General features: G+C 37.8%; 1 protein-coding gene across 3 annotated transcripts in view; it reads left to right on the top strand.

The window, feature by feature from the left end:
- The first annotated feature begins 731 nt into the window (after positions 1-731).
- The window catches only part of TSC22D2 (TSC22 domain family member 2), a 53221-nt gene continuing 30142 nt past the window's right edge, over positions 732-23810 (top strand). For 2 of the 3 annotated variants that reach the window (XR_009612118.3, XM_060638941.3), the window contains exon 1: positions 732-2832. Coding sequence is in view for 2 of the 3 variants with exons in the window: in XM_060638941.3 (XP_060494924.1) it covers positions 848-2832 (1985 nt within the window). In the remaining variant the exon portion in view is untranslated. Of the gene's footprint in view, positions 2833-14660; positions 14733-23810 lie in introns of all 3 variants that reach the window. The other variant, XM_060638940.3, reaches the window with a different exon arrangement.

Raw genomic sequence — 23810 nt, 5'->3', positions numbered from 1 at the left:
GGCCGCCGCCGCCACCACCACCACCACCGCCGCCCCTCACTCTCTCAGGAGCCGCGAGGGGAGGCCGAGACCGCCGCCGCCCGCCCGCGGGGGTGGCTCCCCTGTAAGGGGAGGACCGAGCTTGCTTTCCCCTCCCCCGGAGCGGGTTTCCGCCAGAGACCGTCGACATGTCCCTGGGGCTGAGCTCCGGCTAAAGCCGGGGAGGGGGCCGCCCGCCCGCGCCGAAGCTCCGCCGCCCGCCCGCGGACCTTCAGCCAGCCCCGGCCCGCCGCTCCTGGCTGAATTAGGAATCCCCGGCTCCAGACTCGCCACTCCTTCCCCTTCCCTCAGCGTCCGAGAGAGCCCAGAGCTGACGCCGGCACTGGCCTGAGGAGCCCGAGCGGGGCAGCACCGCCCCTCACGCCGCCGCCTCCTCCTCCCCTTCGCCCTCCCACTCCCACCCCCAGCCCGGCCTGCTGACCGCGCCGAGCGTCGAGCTGGACTGACCACGGCGGCCCCGGAGACGGGAGGAGGAAGCAGCCGGCCCGCCCCTGGGATCGCGCTCGCGCCGCCGCTGAGGGGATTGAATCGAGGCGCCGCGACTGCGGGAGGCGAAAAGGAAGGAGGAGCCGCCGCGCGAGTGCGACGGGGGCAGAGCCGGAGAGACCGACACTGAAGGAAACGGGGAGGAGGATGTCTCGCAGGGCGGCCAGCGTCCGGATCAGCCAGTGACTTTTCACAGCGGCGGGCCTCAGACCCCAGCGCGGACGCGGACTTTGTCTTTGGGCGCCCCTGCTCTGCCCTTCCTGGTTTCCGGCAAGATCGCAGAGGAGCCGGCGTGCCTCTCTGCCCTCCAGCCTTCCTCACCATGTCCAAGATGCCGGCCAAGAAGAAGAGCTGCTTCCAGATCACTAGTGTCACCACGGCCCAGGTGGCCACTAGCATCACCGAGGACACCGAGAGCCTGGACGACCCGGACGAGTCACGTACGGAGGACGTCTCCTCCGAGATATTCGACGTCTCTCGGGCCACGGATTATGGCCCTGAGGAGGTCTGTGAGCGCAGCTCCTCGGAAGAGACGCTCAACAATGTTGGGGATGCGGAGACTCCCGGGACCGTCTCCCCAAACCTCCTCCTGGACGGGCAGCTGGCGGCCGCGGCGGCTGCTCCCGCCAACGGAGGAGGAGCCGTTTCGGCCCGGAGCGTGGCTGGGGCGCTGGCCAGTACCGCGGCGGCGGCGGCGGCGGCCGCCACCTCGGCCCCCTCCGCGGGGGCACCCGGCGGTCCCCCGGTCGCGGGCTCGTCTGCTGGGCCAGGGACTGCGGCCCCATCGCAGCCCCCCACCACTTGCAGTTCCCGATTTCGCGTGATCAAGCTGGACCACGGGAGCGGGGAGCCCTACCGCCGCGGCCGATGGACGTGTATGGAATACTATGAGCGGGATTCGGACAGCAGCGTCCTGACCAGGTCCGGGGATTGCATTAGACACAGCAGTACTTTTGACCAGACTGCGGAGCGGGACAGCGGCCTGGGCGCCACCGGAGGGTCGGTGGTGGTGGTGGTGGCCTCCATGCCGGGGGCGCACGGGCCCGACTCGGGAACTGACAGTTCCTTGACTGCTGTGTCACAGCTACCCCCGTCGGAGAAAATGAGCCAGCCCGCCCCGGCCCAGCCGCAGAGTTTTGGCGTTGGGCAGCCACAGCCACCGCCGCCCGTAGGTGGGGCTGTGGTTCAAAGCGCGGCTCCAGTGCCGCCGTTCCCGGGAGCCGCGGCCGGGCCGCAGCAGATGATGGCAGCCCCGCAGCCCAGCCAGCCCCAGGGAGCCGGCCCCGGCGTCCTCCCGCAGGGGCCCAACGGACAGGGTCTGCCGCTGACGAATGTAACCCTGACGCAGCCCGGCGTGCCCCTGCCGCCGCAGCCCGTCCCGACCCTCGCAGCGCCAGCGACGCAGCAGCCTCCGCAGTTCGCGTACCCCCAGCCTCCGCTCCCGCCCGGGCATTTGCTGCCCGTCCAGCCCACGGGGCAGAGTGAGTACCTACAGCCGCACGTGGCCGGCCTGCAGCCGCCAAGCCCTGCTCAGCCCTCGTCCACCGGCGCCGGAGCGAGCCTCGCCACGCCTGCCAGCCTGCCGGTGGGCACCGGCCAGAATGCCTCCACGGTGGGTGCGCAGATAATAGGCGCGTCTTCCCTGCCCGGTGAAGCCGTGGCTCCGGGGCCGGGACCCGCGCAGGGCGGGCAGGCCGCGCCTGGTCAACCGGCTGGAGTGCCCCTGGCCGCTGTAGGATGCGCGGTGCAGCCGGGCCTGGTTCCCCCTGGGACCGGGCAGCCCCAGTCCGTGCCTCCGCCGCAGATGGGCGGCAGTGGTGCGCCGTCGGCCGTGCCTGGCGGCCCCCACGCCGTACTGCCCGGAGTTCCAAACGTGCCTGCAGCCGTGCCCGCTCCAAGCGTGCCTAGTGTGTCTACCACCTCTGTTACTATGCCAAATGTACCCGCGCCTCTGGTCCAGTCGCAGCAGCTGAGCAGCCATACGCCAGTCAGCAGGAGCGGCAGCGTAATCCAGCATGTTGGGCTGCCCTTAGCGCAAGGCACACCCAGTGTACCAACAAGTCTACCACAGTCTGACTTAAGCCAGTTTCAGACTCAGACCCAACCTTTAGTCGGGCAAGTTGACGATACTAGAAGAAAATCAGAACCCCTACCTCAACCACCACTTTCTCTCATTGCTGAAAATAAGCCTGTTGTGAAGCCTCCTGTTGCAGATGCCCTGGCAAACCCCCTTCAGTTAACACCTATGAACAGTTTGGCCACCTCTGTATTCAGCATAGCTATTCCTGTTGATGGTGATGAAGACAGGTATGGAAATCTTATTTAAAATATTTGTTAGAAATGCTTGACCAAACATTGCAGTTTAGAATGCAGCTTGAGTTCTTTTTTTCAACTTGAGGCCCTTAGCATTTTTAAATACAAAAATTTCTTTGTGTTTATTAAGATTTGTCAGTTCTTGAAAGGGCATTGGTTTTAGATTGCTAATGTAACGGTGTGTAATGAGAAAATTGGTCTTGTCGTTTAAAAGCACTGACGTGGATAAGGCACAACATTTGTTTATTCAAAAAGGTGGATTTAAGCTTAATTCTGTACATTTACAGGTGGTAACTAGACTATGCCCTATTGGATTGTTCTTTTCTTAGGCAACAGTCACACTTGAACACTTACGGCAAGAGAGTTCTGTCAGTGTGAGTTTTGATACAAAGACATAAAATTTGAATTTTTCCATTCTGGAAAACCAGAGGTCCTCTAATGGGGAAAGATCCATGTAAGGTATCTCTTCCAGTGTATCCGGAGAGGCTGGAGAGAGAATGGTGAAATGTCAAGCCCGGCTTTGAAGATCATATTGTCCTCCAGCCTTTTTAATAAAAGGAGATAGAAATAAGGTCAGGAGGCTTCCCAGTGACTTCATTAAGGTCCTTTTTTTGTTTTGTTTTTTAAAGCAAATGTGTTTGAAAGATACTCTCTTCCATTAGTTTTTCTTTTTCTTTTAGCTGCAGGAAAGGGAGGTATGAAATAAGATTCTTTGACAGTAGTAAAAGCTACAGTTCTTGAAATTAGAGTAATATGATTAGTAAAAGTATTCGTGTCAACAATTGGCTCCCTCTATTTAAGGGATGCTTTTTTAATGGTTTAACTGAAAGTTGGTGTATTGCCATACCAATTCTATAATAGTTGATGTTTGGTTATGGTTCATTGAGGATTTTAAGTGGTTTTGAGGAAATGTCACAGGGAAATTTGACATATATTGCAAATTTTTAAAAACCGACTTGTTACAAAGCTTTAAAATTACATTTTAAAATTACAGAGAAAGTTCCAGGTACTTTACAGTTAGGCATTTATTTGCTGGGATTTTTGTTTTGAGAGAGGTTAATTTTAAAAGATTAAAAGATATCTTTATGGATTTCTAGAATAATTGGTATGTAGGACAATGAGATCTGTTAAAGCTTTTTCTTCCTCTGTGTCTTCTGAGTTCCTTCACATTCTTTTCTTAACTTTTCATTTCTAATTAGCCTTGTATTTTTGTTATATACTTTTGTTGGTTTGAAAATTGCTCACTGAAATTCATCTTCTCTGCTTTTTGTAATTCAAAGTTCATCTTTTTTTGTAGGTGACTTGCTTGTTGGGAGTCTTTCTTCCATTTGAGAACTCTTAGAGAATACCACGTGTCCATAAGTGAGCTCAGCTAGCTAGTCATTGAGAAATTTTATATGGATGGGACTACCAAGTAAAGAAACTGATTCCACAAGCCATTCAGAAAAATCTCTTTACATCTGCTCCCATATTTCACTTTTCACACATAGGGGTACACTTGAAGTGCAGATTGAGTTTGTTTGTTTACCTTTGGTAAGAGGCAACAGGTATCTTCCCTTTTCTAGCTACCAGAAGCCATTTTTTTCTGATGGGTTGGTAAATAACCATTTGCTTGCCTCTCTGTTCCTGTTGTACATTGTCCCCATATCTCCTCAAGAAATGACTGGTTTCCCAAACCACACCCTCTCCTTGCAAAGCACATGCACATCTATGAATGAAGAATGTATTTTCTCTCCTCCTCACACCTTTCTCAGTTTACAGCATATGTAATTACATTCTTCAGGACTTGAATATGATGATATGGCATGAAGCAGAGAGATCTGTTGACAAATGGAAACTCTGGGATGTATTCTTTAGGGTATGACCTCAAAGATGAAATTATTTATCCTCTTATTTTATTAAAAAAGTTGATAATTTTAAGAATCTTATTTCCCAGTGTGAATGTTTGAACCACAGATACTACCGTATCTGTTCTTACTGCAACAGTTAATCCAGTGCAGAGGTTTTGATATGTGTGCAGTCCTGTATTAAATGTGGTACTTCCCTTCCCCTCCCAGTCTTTTAAAATCTGCATTGTTTATCAAATGTGCATTTCTTACTTTTGTTGTAGTTTTTCATTGGTTTTTAATTTAACATGCTAGTTTTCAAGATGTAATCTTACACATTTGACTATTTTGTCACTGGACCAACACACCTGGTGAAGGAATAAATCCATTAAGTAGAAATAGTTTTTTTGTTTTGCTTTTGTTTTTAATGGAAAGGCTGTGTAAAAGAGAGGGCATTTTAAAGTTGTATGCTTGAAATTAAATGACACAGTTTTTCTAGGTGTATGTTTAAATTACTGAGATGACTATTTTTGAGGAAACTGTACTAACAAAATCATAATTTTAATATGGTGATTTGGGGTTGCCTTCTTAAGTTAAAATCTGCATACAATTTTAGTTTCAGTCATTTGAATGCAAAATAAAACATATTAGAGTGGGAGATATAGAGTAATTATGACTTTAACTTTGTGAATAGGTTGACAAATTTCAGATCCTAAAAATTTATAAATATTTGCTTTTTTTTTTTTTTTAAAGAAGATATCAGTAAACATAGCTTAGTCCTTTGAGAAAAGGAAGGAAAATGGAAGATTAACAAAAATGACTGACCAGACCAATGATTCTTTGGTTTGATATATTGAAAACTTTATCTTGTTATTTTGGTTCCATTACCTAAAGGAAGGCTTCGTTTTGTGACCATTCATTTTGAAGAAGAGGATCTTCTAATAATACATTTTAATAATATACCTTTAAGAGGGCTGATGGTTGTATATAGAAAGCAAGAAGATGTTTTAAAGTTCTTAGTTAACATTGCCTTTTGACTCTCTATTATCAGTTACCATAAAATTTACATATTATTCTAGCCTTTCTCATTGTAAAGGCTTATGTCAGTTGTTGATTCTTCAAACTGATTTTGTGTAAACTGGAGGATATAATAATGGTTGAAAATATAGTTCATAAAAAAAACAGCCACTTTTACAGTGGAAGTTACAACATTTGTTTAAATTACCTGTACCCTTAACAGACTCCTTTTCTGTAAATGGGGAGGAGTGCAAAATATTCCCTTTTGGAAAGGGAGCACAGCGCAGATCGTTTTCCACAGACAGCTGACCAATGTGAACTCTGTAGGCCACATTCCAGGAACTCTTATGAATGGATGCAATTGTGAACTGTCAACTACAACCAAAAGATTGTTGAAAACCTGATTGTAAGGATCCCTTAGTGGCCAATATCTCTATATCTTGTTAATGGTTTTATTTGTGTAGTTTGCTAATGACTACTGATTAAGTATTATAAATTGTGAATGTTAAGTGGTGTATCCTGACATGTGCTATATATACAAATTTTGTTGCTACAGTTATACATATATCTCATATACACACACACTTTTAACAGAGCTTTTTAACTTGCTGTTTAAGTGAGAAGATTATGCAAATGTATATCAAGAGATTGTAACTCTTAACCTTTATCGTAAAATCTATAGATACTTCTTAGAGCTCAAAAAGTCTCACTACATTTAGTCTTTACAAATGAAAGCTCCTTAGCTGAATCTGTATTTCTTGGGAGCTTTTGTTTCTTTATCTATATTGAGTTGTAGAGATAATTTTGCCCTACTAGATTTACAGTTGATGTTTAAGTCACACACACTAGATATTATCTTACGTACTCTTACCAAGGATTTTGTAATCAGTGTAAAATCCTGCGTGTGAGTGACATTATTTAGTATGAAAACTGATAAATGGTGGATCCATCAGAGTGCCACACTGATTACTAAAATATACTTTGGTTATAAACATGGCTTTAAGTAAAGGAAATTATCATAGATTTCCGGAAAGATTGATGGTCCAAAAGTACCCAAAATTCCCAAAACTGAGTTTTATCAGGAGTATGACTTTTTTTTTAAACAGAGACATATATATTTAAATTTTTATATGAACTAAATTCTATAGGCTAAACATTGGATAACCATTAGAAAACATAATGGCTTATATGTGTGTGGGTAAGACACACTCTAAGTAACTATTTTAGTAACACTATTTTTTCCCTGTGGAGGAAGTAGGGTATGTTAAACTAAATTGCTTCTATTGGAAGTCTTTTTTTTTTTTTTTTTTTTTTTTTTAACAGTACTGGTAGTGTGGTATAAATGTTTTCTACTTCCTGAGAATAAATGTAATATTAATTTGTTGAGAATTCTGATAGCACTAATTTGGAAATCGTAAAACATGATACTGGATTTATGGATCTGGTACTTGGTCATTTGGAATAGAGTTTAGTCTTTCTGTGCACCAGATGAGATTGGAAGCAGTCCTGCTCTCTAGTGTCCTAGTAACAAAGAGCACCCCAACAATCAGATGGTAAAGAAACCAAAATGAGTCTCTTTACTGAAGAATGGTTGATAGGGGAATATAAAAAGGTCTTGACTTTTCTTTCCTAAAATAGCAGAAGTTGGGGCAGGGGGAGTTAGAGAGTGATGGCACATAACCAAGACAGAAGAAAATAGAGCGAAATGACATGAAATACGGTCTCAGAAGGAACAGCAACACTTGTTACTAGTGAGAAAAAGCCATCTAATTTCTTTTCTTAATAATTGTTTTAGACCAATATGTATTTCCTTTTCTGAACAGATACTGTTTATTTCTTAATTGCATTGCAATTTAAATACTCTTTAAGTATGAGGAAGAAAGGGTTTATAAAAACAGGTCTGTCTGGATAAATGTAGCCTGAATGATGATGTTTCTTATTAATTTCTTATTAATGGGAAGAGCAGGTTTTTTGTTTTTTTTTTTTAATTTTTTAACGTTTATTTATTTTTGAGACAGAGAGAGACAGAGCATGAACGGGGGAGGGTCAGAGAGAGAGGGAGACACAGAATCTGAAACAGGCTCCAGGCTCTGAGCAGTCAGCACAGAGCCCGATGCGGGGCTCAAACTCACGGGACCGTGAGATAGTGACCTGAGCCGAAGTCGGACGCTCAACCGACTGAGCCACCCAGGCGCCCCGAAGAGCAGGTTTTAAGAAGAAATCTTATTAATTGACAGTATTTAAGGGGTATGTATAGCAAAATTCCTGAATTGAAATAAATCCCTTAAGTTAGTTTTTTCTTTATACTAAACCAAGTGGACTTGTGATTTGAAGCTGCTGTTTTAGATGGTATAAAACAAATTACTACATCCACAAAGAATGTGCATACCTGAGTCATTGGTATAATTTGGGTCTTTCCCACAGCATTTCTTGAACATACCAAATTACTCAATATTTTTTACATTCTTAAGCTAGTATTGTTCAGGGCAAAAACTTCTCCGTAAAGATTTAGGAACAATAACCAATTCATATCATTCCCATACATCATTATGTGACTTTCATAATATATTTTAATATATACACTTCAGATTTGACTGGTATTTAAGGTATTATCTGCTTTTATCTTTAAAAATTATGTTTATAAGTTCTGCTTTTATCAACGTTTTTTATTTATTTTTGGGACAGAGAGAGACATAGCATGAACGGGGGAGGGGCAGAGAGAGAGGGAGACACAGAATCGGAAACAGGCTCCAGGCTCCAGGCTCCGAGCCATCAGCCCAGAGCCTGACGCGGGGCTCGAACTCATGGACCGTGAGATCGTGACCTGGCTGAAGTCGGACGCTTAACCGACTGCGCCACCCAGGCGCCCCTATAAGTTCTGCTTTTAAACCAGGTGAATTAAATTGCATCCATGCTTTTCTGGATTGCTTCTCAAATTTAAAGCCCCAAATTAGATTTAAGTATTTAGTTTTATTTCTTTGTACCCAAGCTTACATTTGTTAAAAAGAATGAAGTCTTATTAAGTCATACATTATATGTGATAGTTATGTGAAATTTCTGCAGATCACTGAGTTAATAATTTTAATAGTGTGTTCACCTAGGACATAGACTATTAATAAGTGCCTTGCTAATTAGAGTAGGCAAGACAAACAAGTGAAGTCTGAATGTTAAATTACTTAAAGCCTCTTTTCCCATAAGCTTTCACTAAAATTTGGTGAAACAGGGGCACCTGGGTGGCTCAGTCCGTTGAGTGTCCGACTTCAGCTCAGGTCATAATCTTGTATTCTTGAGTTTGAGCCCTGCATCAGGCTCTGTGCTGACAGCTCAGAGGAATGGCTTCAGATTTTGTGTCCCTCTCTCTCTCTTCCTGCCCCCCCCCCAAATAAATAAATGTTAAAAATTAAAAAAAAATAAAATCTGATGAAAGAATATTAATATATAGAAACTGATTAATATGTAAATTATTATAAATAATGCTGGTGTATTTTAAATGTTACTTTTAATGTTTTAGGGTATCCCTCTTCATTATTACACAAGTAGATTGTTTAATCTGTGAATGAAGGATACCCAAAGCAAAGTTTAAAACCAACTAGTTTCTAAAGTAGAATTAGAATTAAGTAGAGAACTAAATAGTTTTGTAAGTTAAACCAAAACCTATCCTTGCTTGACTTGTATTCGGTCTCCCTTGCCTTTGAAAACAAAGCAAAAACAAGGAGAGGAAGGCTCTTGGTCAAGTAAAATCAGTAGTATGTTTAATTATGTATTAGCATGTCATATGAATGGCCATTTACAGATAGTGGAGTCAGACATGCCTGGGCTGAAAACCCAGCTGTGCTACATACCTGAGGCATTTTGACCTTGAGCTGGTTATTTAGCTTTCTAAGCCTCCTGTTTCCCCATACGAAAAATGAGGATAATATCTGTGTTGAAGAGTTTGAGAGGATTAAATGAGGTATACAAATAATTTGTAAATAATCCATACATAATACAGTATGTATGGCAAGCATACATCACAGAAATGTTAGTATTTCATTGTCCAAACTGCTCTCTTGATCACCTCTTGGTGAGTCATACCAAGAGTCTTCTGATCTGAAAATGTAATTCCATGGTATAGATGTTAAGAGAAAGGGAGACATTGTTTTAAGCCAGAAAAGTCATGATGTTATAAGATGTATAATAGTTATGTTCTGGTCGTGACTTTTCTACCACTTAGCCAGGTTCTTTGGTTAAGTTTTTTTAACTTCTCTCAGTTTTCCTCATTGGTAAAGAAGGAGTTTGAGACTTGGTTAGATTTTAAAGTTTCTTGTATGTGACTCTGTATATTTAGACATATATATATGTCTGCCAACTTAAGCCTTCTTGCCACCAGACTATCATGTGACCAAAAAAAGAAAGAAAAAAAAATTAAGCTCACAGATACTCATCAAGTAGGTTGGAAGCCCAAGAAAACATTTAAAGTAACAATGTCAGTCATTTAAACTTTCTTTGTGTTCCCTTAAGAGTAAGTACTGGTGTACAGAAATAAGACTATCCTGCCCTCTCAAGATCTCAGGCTATATGAAAATAATTATCAAATGTAAGCTTTCATATACATTATAGGCTGTGATGGAATAAATATAAGGTACTAATGGGAATAGTTTAGGGCCTAACGCCAGATTTGGTAGACCTCTGTTTAAAATAATTTATTATCTGCATAGGTAATACCTTTTGTACAGTTCAAAATATACAAGAGTATAAATTGTAAGCCTCTCTGATACCTCTATCCTCCAGCCACCCAGTTTCTGTCCTCAGAATCAACCCATTGTTACTTGTGCATTCTTCAACTTTCGAAATGAATCTTAAAAGGGCCATTTAGGTTAGGTCAGTTGATAAGCAAAGCGGATGATTTTCCAAGTAGAGAGAGATGGCAGTTTGTGTGACAATGGAAGAGTGAGATGTCAGATTTGAGAAATGTAGTTAATTTGACAGGAGCTAGAGTGAAGGATTTAAATGTTACAGTGAGAAATTGAATTTTTTTTTTATCAGAAGTTTATGGTTGCTGTTAAAGGTGTTTCTTGAAGCTTTTATTGTTAAAATAGTGTGTATCTTGGAACCATTTCAGTACCCTTTTCAGTGATTATTGTACTTTTAATTAAAATCTTGCAATAAAGTGTATAAGGAAATCCTGGGGGAGCTCTCAGTCCCAGAAGTCAGGATTCTTATCCAATGGAATGTACAAAATAGCTTGGTATACGTAGCTCTAAGTTTAAGTATTTTGTTTGCCTCAATATTACCTTAGTAATGATGAAATATTTGGTATATGTTAAGATTCTCTACCAAAACTTGATTTTTATATAGCATGATTTGGAAACTGTAATCCTGTTTTAAACACAAATCAAGCTTAATTATATCTGTGGCCTTATTTATGCATAATATCATTTGAACTTTTCAGCAACTATGAGTAAGTGTTCCTCCCCTTTTTATGATTAAGAAAACAGACTTATAGGATTTGAATACATAGTTATTAAGTGACAAAGTATGGATTCAGACTTAGGCCTTCTGACTCCAAAGCCAGTGCTCTTGGATTTTTCCAAAGTTAGTTTTGTTCTATTACTTTGCTGACTATAGTATAGAGGAAGAAAAAGCTACTCTAGCCACTAATCTGTTGTGTTGTAACCCTTTACCTAAAGAATAGTTTTAATTATTTTAAATCCTTAGATAATAATGTTGGAGGTGGCCCTTGTTCCTCTGCTTATTGTATTTCCCTGGTTTCTATTTAGAGATCTCTGAAGTTGAGTTTTGACATAAGGGAAGAAGGTATTTGCTAAGTTTAGGGCTCATGTACCTCATACTTTAAGCTTCAATAATTTTGGTAGCTTAATTTTGAGGTGTAGTATATATCTATATTTTCCTCTCTGTTACAGTTACCCTACAAAGATAGTGTCTTAACAAAGCAGGTAGGTATATGTCATGTTTGAGTCACATTGTGATGTACTACTCTCATGTACTTAGATATTAACAGGACAGGCTATTTAGTGTATAAAGTCAGAGAAAAAGATATATTCGTTCATTGGTTTTGAACAATGTCTACAAATGGGGAAACAGCATTTTAAGTTAGGTGGCTAAAATAAATTCAGAATAAACCACACCTCAGTCTCCCTAAGAAGTGCTTTGTTGGCTTTATATTTAGACTAATAGTTAGCATTGACATCAAATATGTTATTAGAAAACTGGTTTCAAATTTTGTTTCTTGGGCAGAAGAGAATTTATGACCAAAATTGCATAAAATTCAGTATTTCTTTCCAATAAATTTTTAATAACGTCAGTTGCCTCGTGGTGCCTTCAGATTACATAGACTATAACCTTGAAATGATCCCCATTAACAGCATTTTCCTTGGGCTCTTAATTTCCTCAATTTTATGCCATTCCAAAACAGAAGTCTTTGATGATCAAGCCCTTCAGTATTTACAAATGGCTCTTTTGAAGTTCTGATCAGCTAGGTTTAACAGACTTGACTCCTTTAATCTATGCCTGTTAATCAGTGTTTTGAGACTAATTGTTGCTATTTGCAAAAAATTCCTCTGTTTATGGAAAACACCCTGCTGAAGTATTCCAGAAACCAAATGTTTATCCTTGCAATCTAGACTATTTTGAATTTTTCTAGAGTACATAGATTGTATAACTCCATATGGCTTCTTCATTTTGAATGTATGTAAAAAGTGATTCACTGCCAGCTTTTGCAACCTGAGTATTTGTTCTGACATGTTCCGAAGACTTTAGGCCCGTTTATAGTATTTTATTTCATTGGTTCCTTTTTTGCCCCAAGATCCACGACTAACTGCAGATACATTCTTTTTTCACTTCTACATTTAACTTATGAGAAACATTTCATTATTAGAGTCTATGCTATAAAAATGCTGGAATCTCATAACTCAAGTCATATGACTTCATTTAAAACCAATTTATTTGGCATCTGAATTTGATTCAAGTTAAATATATATGTATGTATGTTTTCAAGGTCAGGGGATCTGAAGTTTTTTTAAAGAATGTCATCCTTATAAATATATTGTAAATAGTCTTTAATGAATTTTAAATTCCAGCCTTGCAGAATAGCCTCCACGTTTACTCTTTGTTATCCTCTCATGTTTACTGCTTTCCTCTTTGAGTCACTCTGTTTTAAATCCAGGGTCTCCAAACAGACCTATGTGAATAGCAAACTTGTCCCCATATGGTCCTGAGTAAGCCTGGTAAAAGCCAATTGAGTTTTCAGTTGGTTCAGTTCACTTTCGTTTAATTTGGTAGACCGATTTCCAGTTACAGTAAAAAAAAAAAAAAAAAAAAAAAAAAAAAAAAAAAATGGCCTGACAGATCTATCTTGAGAGGGTACAAGCTATTAAATAAACGGTAGTTAGCAGGCTCTGAATCCTTGATATTAGGTCTAAACAGTTTGATTACCTGAGGCCTGGTCTAGAGAAAAACAGAGAAAGGGTTAAAAGCATAAGAAAGAGTTAAAGTAAGTAGGGCAGGCAAAGAGAAGTACATATGCTGAAAATGCCAATTAATCAAACAGTTGCTTTGGTGACACTCTGGCATCTAGTGTCTGTCTGCCTTTCCTAGTTTTAGATCATCTAAGAGGTATCCTAGTGGTTAAAATAAAAAAAATAGCCTTTAAAAAATATTTTTTTAAAAAATTTAATAGATAATACAATGAGTCTTAATCAGAATTTTGAAATCCTGGAATTCTGTTGAGTATTTGTTTGATTGTTGATCATCGGTAATTCATCGCTCTTCCAGTAGAATTTGGAAATAGTTTTCTTATTGTACTAATAATAAAGACCCAGACCTAGAGAGGTTAAAATTTAACTCTATGTTTAGCATAGTAGTTTAAGAGCATAAACTGTAGGACCAGATTGCTACCTACTAGCTCTGTGATGTTAGGTGTTTTCCTTTTGGTGAGGTAGAACTAATAATAATACCTACTTTTGGGGCTGTTGTAGAATTCAGTTAATATACATAAATAAACAGACAAACCCAGAATAGTGTCTGGTATTTAATAAGCACTTATGTTCTTGCTGTTAAGACCCTTGCCACAGCGGGGATCAAGGATTTTAGAAGTAATGTGACAAGTTTTTGTTAGCTCCCTAACATACAGATTGAAGTTGGGAAAACTATGGAAATATGCTTAGGTAAAGGGGGAACTATTAGAGAGCAGGTTTAGTAGTCAAATTTTAGTAGTGTCTTAGGAAATCCAGGGATGTGAGATGAATCATGCAGGCTGGGAGCTTGCCTTGATGAGCCCATCAGGTAAGATTCTGTGGTTACAGCCCTAGGGAATGTGTCACCAGGGAATGGTAGAAATGGATGGTGATTAAGGTGTATAAGCTCTTACCCCTCAAAGGGGCACTGTACTAATGCCAGAAATTAGAAAGCTGCCATACAATTGCTGCACCGTTTTTTGCCCTAACCCAGAGAAAACACAAATAAATGGGTTCTGAAGGTAGAAGAAATCATGTCAAGTCCAACCCAGAAAAGGACTCGTTGGTCGTCATCAAACCCTATTAAATAGATCCTGTTAAGATTTTTATATTATGAAGGTGTAGCCTAATTTATTGTATATGAAAACTGTACCTGAGAATAGCTTTGCTGAACTGCTAAGTGTTTAGAGATTTATAAAGGCATCTGATACAGACTAATGTTGATTAGGCTGTGAACTGATTCATGTTTGTGTAGACATACACACACACACATAATTGGGTGCTATTTTATCTGTATTACTCCTTTCTTTTATAACTGTGATCCTGAATTGTCAGGGTCTGCTGGATTTCATCCAGTTTTTTAATTTCTTTCAAAATGTTTTTAAGCAAGCTTATGTAGTGTTTTTTTTTTCTTTTAAAGCTTTATACTATATTAGAAATCTAAGATCTTCCATCTTTTTTTGAAAAATAGTGATTTGACTGTACTTTCTCAACCTCATTTCCATTTGATTCTTGGATCTCGCAGGAATCCTTCAACTGCTTTCTACCAAGCGTTCCATTTGAACACGTTTCAGGAATCAAAGAACCTCTGGGATAGGTATGAATACTTACATATGGAATGCATACATGCAAAAGTGTATGCATGAATTGCTTTGCACTGTACTGGTATCACATCATTAAAACTAAACTTTATATGTCATTTTAGGGGGGGAATCATGTGGTATCTAGCATGGGACAAAGCAGCAAAATAAACCAAAAGGACAATCTATATTTTAAATATAAGCATACTTTTGTTTTTACTTATTTTTTAAGTATATTTACTTTTTTGAAGGATTTACATATTCTATTGAATTTTGCTATATGAAATATCCACTTACCCTTTATATTTCAATGTAAAAATATATTCTGTAAAATAAACTACTATTATTTTACTTTTTCCTATTTTATATTTCTCTGTAAACGCCTTAGTGACTCAAAGCGAAATGTTACTTATTAAGAAATTGGAGAAGGGACGAGACCAAGGTATTAAAGTAATAGTCACTGTTTAATTCTTGCTGCAAAACTTTAACATCAAGCTTGTTTGCTCGAATTCCCTAGACCTGTATTACTGTTATATAAACTCCTAAAACAGCTTTTCTCATAGAAATGTTATATAAATTTCATTTTTAACTTTTTAAAATACAGAGTGAAGTCTTAAGAGTTCATTTATGGCAAAAGATAATTTGGTTTATCTTTCTGCTTATTACATAGTTTTAGTATATGCTCTGTTCAGTTATTTGGCTGAATATTTATTAGCACTCCATTCTGTGTTTAATTAATAGAATGAGCACAAATGCTGTTTTAAAAATTCACACAAAGCTTTGCTAGATTCTTTTAACTCTGCCTGGCAACGCATTTGTGTCCTCTGGCATAGTTTGGATAACACTCATGGACTTAACTTCATCTCTTTCATTAGAAAAGAGTATTGCTAAGTGCATGTACATGTCATGTTAAGACATGGTTTACATTGCCTACAAATGGTAACAGTCTTTTAATTCTTAGACTTGATTTGCTGTGTGTCACTCTGAAGAAATTGTCTAACAAAGTATCTTTTTGGTGATCTGTTCCTTAACTGAAAATGTTTTAAAATAGTTACTTGTAGAACAAGAAGTTTTAAAATTTATAGTACAATGTTTATAATTTCAACTTTGAAATTATACAGCCATATCAATATAAAGTAAGACATAAGTGTAAATTGTGGCATAAAACAAGCATGGATGCTCAATCATTCAAATGGCTTATCACATGTAGCCAGGATGAGTAGCTTGGGTTGTACTTTATACTTTTGTATTAGAAAAAGGAAAAATGGCACTCTATTTAGAAATGTATAATAAGAGAAGTTTTAGTTGAATGGTAATTTATTTCAAATAGCTAGATTTTGTAAGCTACCATGATATCAATATGATTAAGAGCTGTTCATCAAAACAATGTAGAAAGGTTTGAGCTTTATTTTTTATAATTTTGACCTAATATCAAAAGTTTTCTTTTGTTCCATTATAAAACAACCACAGAAGTTGCCTGCTCATCATTTGTTGTTATAGCTAAATACTCCTTATCTGTTTTCCTTTTTTAGATACAGAAATGTTTAAGGTATCAGAAATGAGGCAAGTTGCTGTATCTGTAGTTTCTCATGGTTTGAAAGTATTTTCTCTTCTCCCTGAAGCCTGTTGTCCAGAGCCAAAGATGTTAATAGATACTTGTCTGTAGTGTGTTGACACCAAACTTATAGATCAGCCATTCTTCACTTTGGTACTAAAGTGACAAGTCCAACTCCATAGAAACGAACTAGTGGCTTCCTTTGAACCTTTCAACTAACTTACTAGATTTTCAGTTGAGAGCAATAGTGGCTAGCTTTATTAGTTCTAACTATACGAGTTCAGTTGGTAAATAGCTACAGACTTTTTAATAGGTATATTAGCAAATAAAGTATTGTGGGACTATTTGTTTTTTTTCATTGCAGACAAGGGGTTGAAGATTTGTGTGTGTTAAGCTTTAAAACATATTAAATACACTTATCCTAACCATGGTCGTGTTAATCTCACCAAATTGCCATATTCATTTTTTTACCATTATAAATTAAGGATTTTTTTTTTTTTAATTACACTAATTTGGCAAATAAGTATTTTGCAGGGGATGATTTTATTGAATAGAACCATTCAGGAGTTGAAGGGACTATAAATCCTTTACAGTATCTAAGTTTGAGGTATAAATTTGCTTATCAGTATTGATAAGTACATTTCAGGCTCTTATTTATGAAATCTTGGAACTCCTATTCTGTAGAGGTAGCTTTTAAACCCTGTGCCAATTTTCCTTAAACCTGCCCTGAATAGCTGAAGATCCTTGGTTTGCCTTATTTGAAAGACTGGAATCTTCCCTCCTCCCCCCCCCCCCCCCCCCCGTATTCTTTTAGCAGAGTATCTTTTAATCAAAACATAAGTAATTAATATACATTTCCTCACATTGACTCAGAGTTCCCTAATGGCCCCTTTGTTTCTTTCTCTCTTTAAATTAGAATTAGCAAATTGAGAAGATTTTCACCCATCTGCCTCTATCTGTATTTAGAGATTGTCTTTCTACTGATAGCCAGCACTTTATTTAGTTATTATACTAAAGTTTAAGCACCTACCTGTAGGTGCCATCATTGTTTTCTATCTTCCTGTCATTTACAGAGCACTCAGGGAATCAATCAGCTGAAACCATTGCCAAATTTAAGGACAATTGATACTGATACTTTAAAAATAATACATCCCTTTCTTAGGAAGCCCAGAGTGTTTGCATTGACTATTTATTAAGCTTCCATAATTAGCTTTCTGGAGATTATTTTACTATAGTTATAATTAGTGATATCCTAGCTTATTGGCATTTTAGAATAGTAACTTTAAAATTTGACTTTCTATTTCTCTGTAAAGAACAGCTTTCCAGACTTAATTATTGGCATTGCTTTGTTACCAGTGCAATGGTAGGTAACAAATTAGTTTAGAAACCTATTTTAACGATCACTGGGGAACAGGCTGTTGTTGAGTCCTTTGCAAAAAAGCTGAGGGTAAGGATTTATAGCAAACAAATTTACCCTCTTGTATATATCGGGTCAGTAAGGTAAAAGAGTAGGGAGGAAGAAACTTTTGCTCAGGTAGACTAAAGGAAGAAATTAGGTAGCTTGTAAGGATTTAGACTTCATTGATAAACGCTTGCAGTATTTCTGCCTTAATGAAGAAAATGCATAAATGTGGTTAACAAATGAGAGTAACAGTTGCCAGGTGCACTATCCCCTTGAGTTGGCTTGTCCTTCCTTATGATAGCACCAGTATTTAAAGAGAAATAAATAAAGAAAATAGCGCACATGAGTTAAGTTAAAGAGTGTCTAAATTTTTGGTCTTTATACTAGATACCTGATTTCATTTAAATTGCTTTGTTTTGTTCCTATGAGATTTCATTTTTGAAGTTAGGAGTAAATCAGAAATAAGCTTCTTGTATAAGATAATTTGTTTTGTTTTACTCATCCTCCAAGAAGCTTGGGTACATCATTAACACCCCCTAGTACTTACTAACCCAGATGGTAAACCTCAGGTTTTAGAACTTGGCTAATCTAGTTTTTGTGAATGCTTTAGTGATAGGACTTTAAAAAAAATCTTCTTATTGAAGTATAATTTTTATCAGAAAAGTACACCATTCATAAATGTACAGTTCAACTGAACATACTTTTGTAACCAGCACCCAGATTAAGACACAAAATTGTAGTTCCTTATTTTGTGTCTGTCTTCTTTCACCCAATGTTTGAGATTTATCTATGTGGTTCTGCACAGTTGTAGATCTGAACTACAGTTGACCCTTAAATAATGCAGCGATTAAGGGCACTGGCCCTTTTCTCTCCCTCCCCTGGACGCAGTTGAAAATCCAAGTGTAACTTACTGATAATATAAACAATTGATTAATACATATTTTGTACGTTATATGTATTAAATAAGGTATCCTTGCAAATTAAGCTACAGAAAAGAAAATGTTATTAAGAAAATCATAAGGAAGAGAAAATACATTTATAGTACTATAAAAAATTAAGGTACGTTGAATTACTATGCTATACGCATGAAACTAATATAACATGTCAACTATAAATAAAATCCACATATAAGTAGGACGTGTGCAGTTCAAACCCATGTTGTTAAAGGGTCAGCAGTACATAATTTTCAAGAATCACCATAATGAGTTGTTGGAAATTGTTACTAGTTAAATATTCTTTCCTTATTAGGAGATGTTCTGTACTTACTAGAAGTACCTTGAGGATATGAACCTGAATTGTTTTGTAAGCACCCCAGATATATTTTCTAATAATTTCTATATAGTACTTATGTAATTTATTATGTGATTACATTTTGACATATTCCAGTTAAGGATATCCAGTAGAGGATAATCAAAGACACAAAATTAGAGGACAAAGTTTTAGTAACCTGTCACCTTTTAGGACTGGATCTCAGATTTAGAGAAAAACCTAAAGACATGTTTATAAAATGTTTAGACAATAAAGTAGGAAGTTATAGGTATTATCACATGATAGCATTTATAAGTTTAACAGTCTGAAGCATGTGTAGAAAATGAGAAATTGAACTTGTGTGTAAATTCAGGAAAGTTGAAACTTAGGTTAAATAGGTAGAGTAAAAAATCCCTAGATGTATTTAATTGCCTGCATTTTATGGTATTGATCAGCAAGTGACAGTCCTGTCACAAAAGCCAATGTAATTTTAGACAATCTTTTTAGATCTCAAAGAAACAGGAAAAGATGGTGACAGACTTAGTATACTCCATTTCTATAAGATAGTTACTTTAAATACAAAGGTAGCTAAAAACTACTTTCTTTATACTCTACCCAGTTAGGTGGGTGTTTGAACAGAGAGGCTTGAGCTTACTTTCTTAAAGTAGACACATGCTCTGTAAAAAAAAGTCTTTCCATCACTACAAATTAATATTAATACAGTTAACAGCTGTCTTCCTGCTTATGTCAGGAATGTTGACTTTGAGGTTTAAAGCCAATTACTTCTAAAATCCCTGTTCTGTGGAGTTTTATTCCCCGCACTTAGTTCTAAATGGAAAAGAAGAGATAAGAAAGGCGTTGGAATTGTGCTATTTCTGTTTTATCATTGTTGGCCATGATTATCAGAAAACCTCATAGAACTGTGTATTTGCTTAAGGAATGGAAGACTAGCAAACTCTTAGAAAAGAATCCTGTACCAGAGGCATTTAAGTGTTGGTCACAATAGGGAAACCAGTGAGCTGGGTCTTAACATGGAAAAAGATAAGTGAGAAAATCATCACATGATTGAAAGTGATAACTGTCATTTAAAATTCAAGCATTTGAATGTCTCAAGTACAGCTGGAGGTACTGGGCAAGGCTTTTTTAGGAAGAGGCTTTTTGAGTTGGAACCTGAAAGGTGGATAGAATTTGCTCATACAGGGTTGAAGAACTGAGGGAAAGGGAGAATTCCAGTTAGAGTAATATAGTGAGCAACTGTGTAAGTATAGAGCATATGTGGTAAGGATGGTTAAATTTGTTGCACAAAACATTTGAAGACACCAGAGAAGAGATATTGGGTTAGACAGAGACCACAGAGAATAGAAAGGTAATGAAGGCCTGAATTAGGCAATGGAGATGAGAAAAGAATAGTTATCAGAAGGTAGGAATTACACGATGTTATAACTTACTGGATATTTGACTCCAGAGTCTAGAACCTAATTGACTGAGAGAATGGTGGTACCAATAGGAAGAATTAGTAAAAGAATTGGTTTGGGAAGGAGAAAATAGTAATGAGATTCTGGTTTTAGCTACTTTGGGATGTGTGGAGCTGCTGGAAAGTCAAGGTGGAAATACTCAGGGTACAACTGGAGCTGCAGACTTGCCGCTTGGTAGAGAAGCCAAGGCTAGATGAGATTTAAGAACCATTTGTTTGTTTTATGTATGTATATATGCATATAGAGTTCAAGCTTTAGGGAAAGCTGAGTTTGCCAAGGAGTGAGCAGAGTAGGGTAAAAGGGTCAAGCCATAACCTTGGGAAACATTATCTACTTTTAGAGAACAGGAAAAGCTCTGAAGAGGGTAAGTGATCTTGGAAAGTAGAAGATAGATTCTGGGAATATCATTTACTAACTAAAAAAGAAGGGAACATGTTTGAATTTTGAAAAAATTTCAAATTTACAGAAAAATTACAAGAATAATAAAAAGCTCCAATAATCTTAGCAAGATTAAGCATTCATTAACATTTTGTCATACTTGCTTTTATGACCTTTACATATTATTTAGGAACCTTTTAAGAATAAGTTGCAGACATCCTGTGCATTTGACCCAAAAATACTTTTAGCATAAGAAGATTCTATTATCTAACAACAGTATAATTAGCAAATTCAAGTTTAATATACTATTATCTAATACACAGTTTATATTCAGATTTTGCAGTTGTCCCAGTAATGTCTTTCGTTACCATTTTTTACCTGATCCAAGAGCCAATACAAGATCATAGATCACATTTAATTATCAAACACCTGTCTTTTTTCCTCCTTCTTATGTAATTAAATACTTCTCTTGTATTAGTCTTCTCTAGGATTGTTAAAAGTTTAAATATTCACCACAAAAAAGGAGTGCTAGTATTCTGGATAAAATGATAAGGTAAAACACATCTGCCTAGTTAGTCTGTATTGTCAGGGTTGGGGAGAGGAGATAGGCAAGATGCCTAAAATCCAGCTGAAACAACTCTTGGGGCTGGAAAAAAAAACTTGCGGGGTGGGTAATGGCAACAGAAGAACCTGTGGATATTAATGTGGGTGTGTCCCTTAGAACAGAAATGCAAGTGTATTCATGTACCAATTTTTTCTGTTAGGTGATTTTTATACATACATATTAAGTTGGGATTCTAATCTGGAATTGGAAAAAGTAGTGTAATTTGAAGACCTTTTTACTCACCTGTTGGGGTTACAAATTATGTAATTGCTATCCTTTATATTCTGTTGTATCCTCCTAATTTTATTCTGATAGTTGTGTAAGGTGAATTATCTGCTACCAGATTTTTAACCATAGATCTGCGTCTCATTGTTTGATGTGATGTTTGGTGGATTCTAAGCATTTCTTTTCCTCTCTTAGCTTTTCTATGGCCGGCTGAAATGGGATACCTGACTTGCTGACATTATTTTCATCACATGACCAGACTTCAGAATTGATGATGACAAATTATTAACAGCTTATCCATTATTATATGCTTCTGCTCATGTGTTTACCACCTTCTTCTTTAGTTAGTAAATTTTCTTAACATAAGTCACCAAAGCCTACTCTGAGAGGTCATGGTAATTACTTTCAGGGTAAAATTTGAGAAACAGTTGAAATAAGTGGAAATAGTTGGTAAGGTCTTATTATTGTTAATTTATTTCTTTTCACCAGAATAGTTTTAAGTAAACCAAACCTTTGAATAGAACAGAAACTTGTATGTGTGTATTAGTGTGTAAACTAATTTGCTAAACCCAATTTATTTTTTCTATGGAATCTAGAATTCTAACAAAGCTTTTTAAGAAAAACTTTTACTGAATTTGTTCGGATGAGGATATTTAAATATAGCCTGAAGTTGTTGAGCCAGAACAAATATATATAGCATCTGTTTTGTTTTCTTTCTAGTCTTAAACAATTTAAAATTTTAAGCTCACACTTCACTCAGTGTATTTAAACTTCCAGATAGTTTGGCAGCCTTTTAGGAAGAAACAAATACCAAGTGGAGTTACTTTATATTTTTGTTTCCTTAATTTGGGTTGGTACGTAGTTAGATGAAATGACTGACTATATTCTAGTTGGCATTTTCTTTATTTATTTATGTGTGCACACGCATACTCGTACTAATATTCTAAATTACTCAAATCAAACTGAGGGTTGATTGGGGGTGGGAGGGAGGGGAGGGTGGGTGATGGGTATTGAGGAGGGCACCTTTTGGGATGAGCGCTGGGTTTTGTATGGAAACCAATTTGACAATAAATTTCATATATTGAAAAAAATAAATAAATTACTCAAATCAGGAAATATATTAGATTTTTGTGATGGATATAAAGCACTTAAATGTGTTAGTGTACCAAAAATTATCTTCTGTGTTTAGGTTTCAGTTGAATACTTTTAAAACATTTTTCATATTTGACAGAAATAAATTTAAATAGGTGGTAATAATTTAGAATATGTTTTGATATATATCCTTAATAAATAGCATTTTTATGCAATTTTGTTTCCTGGTTGTTTTCAAGGTTTAAAGATCCTTGATTATAAATACCAAAAGATTTGGAAGGTGCTGGTTGTTATTTTTTTTTCAGTTTTTAATTTGATATTTGACCCAGAAACAGTGGTATATATAACCAGTGTCTTGGAAGCCAAAAGTGTATCTTACTGTATATCTCCCTGTGGGTAATGTCAGGGTAAAGAAAGTATTCTTGCCCTGGGGTCTACCCACTATTTGAAGGTAACAAGGAGTTCCGGAAGAGTTGTATTGTCTGATTAATCCCACTCCTTCTGTTCAGAGTGACTATTAACCATTGAGCTTCAGAAAATTTATTTGCAGCACCTGTTTCTGTTTTAGGTATTACTAACTTAGTTCAGAAAATGTTGCTGAATGTATGTTTGGGATGGTTATATTATGTTTCAAGAAGGAGATATTAACTCTTAAAAGCGTAATATGTGATGCTCTCTTAAATTTTAAGAGCAGTTATATTTCCTTATGTTAGCTGTTATTAATAAAAGCTCAGAGTCAGATATCCTGCCTTCTCTTAACAAAGCCTGCCATTCCTTATCACATATGTATTTAAATAACATATAATTGGCTTCTGCCTACTCTGCTTTCCATTTTTATTTTCTCTTCCAACTCCCAATTAATTTATTTTAATCCTCTATAAGCTGTTTCTACTCCTTTTGAAAGAATGAGGAGTGTAAATCACTTATGAATGAACATGATCTATTAAAAACATCAATAACCTATTGTGTTAGAGGTATTTTTCAGAGCCGTATGAATGAAATTTTTAAGCCATATATTTTGTGTTTCTTTCACCAAAAGGTGGATTGGATATAGTGCACAGCATGCTAAACACCTTCTTTAATATTTTTAACATAGCTAATCATCTTAAATTTTAC

The sequence above is a fragment of the Panthera onca genome, chromosome C2 (genome assembly GCF_046562875.1).
Source record: "Panthera onca isolate mPanOnc1 chromosome C2, mPanOnc1 haplotype 2, whole genome shotgun sequence".
In the NCBI taxonomy this organism is placed as follows: Eukaryota; Metazoa; Chordata; class Mammalia; order Carnivora; family Felidae; genus Panthera; species Panthera onca.
The sequence above is the reverse complement of the archived record's forward strand: the minus strand, read 5'-3'. Positions and strand labels throughout refer to the sequence as shown.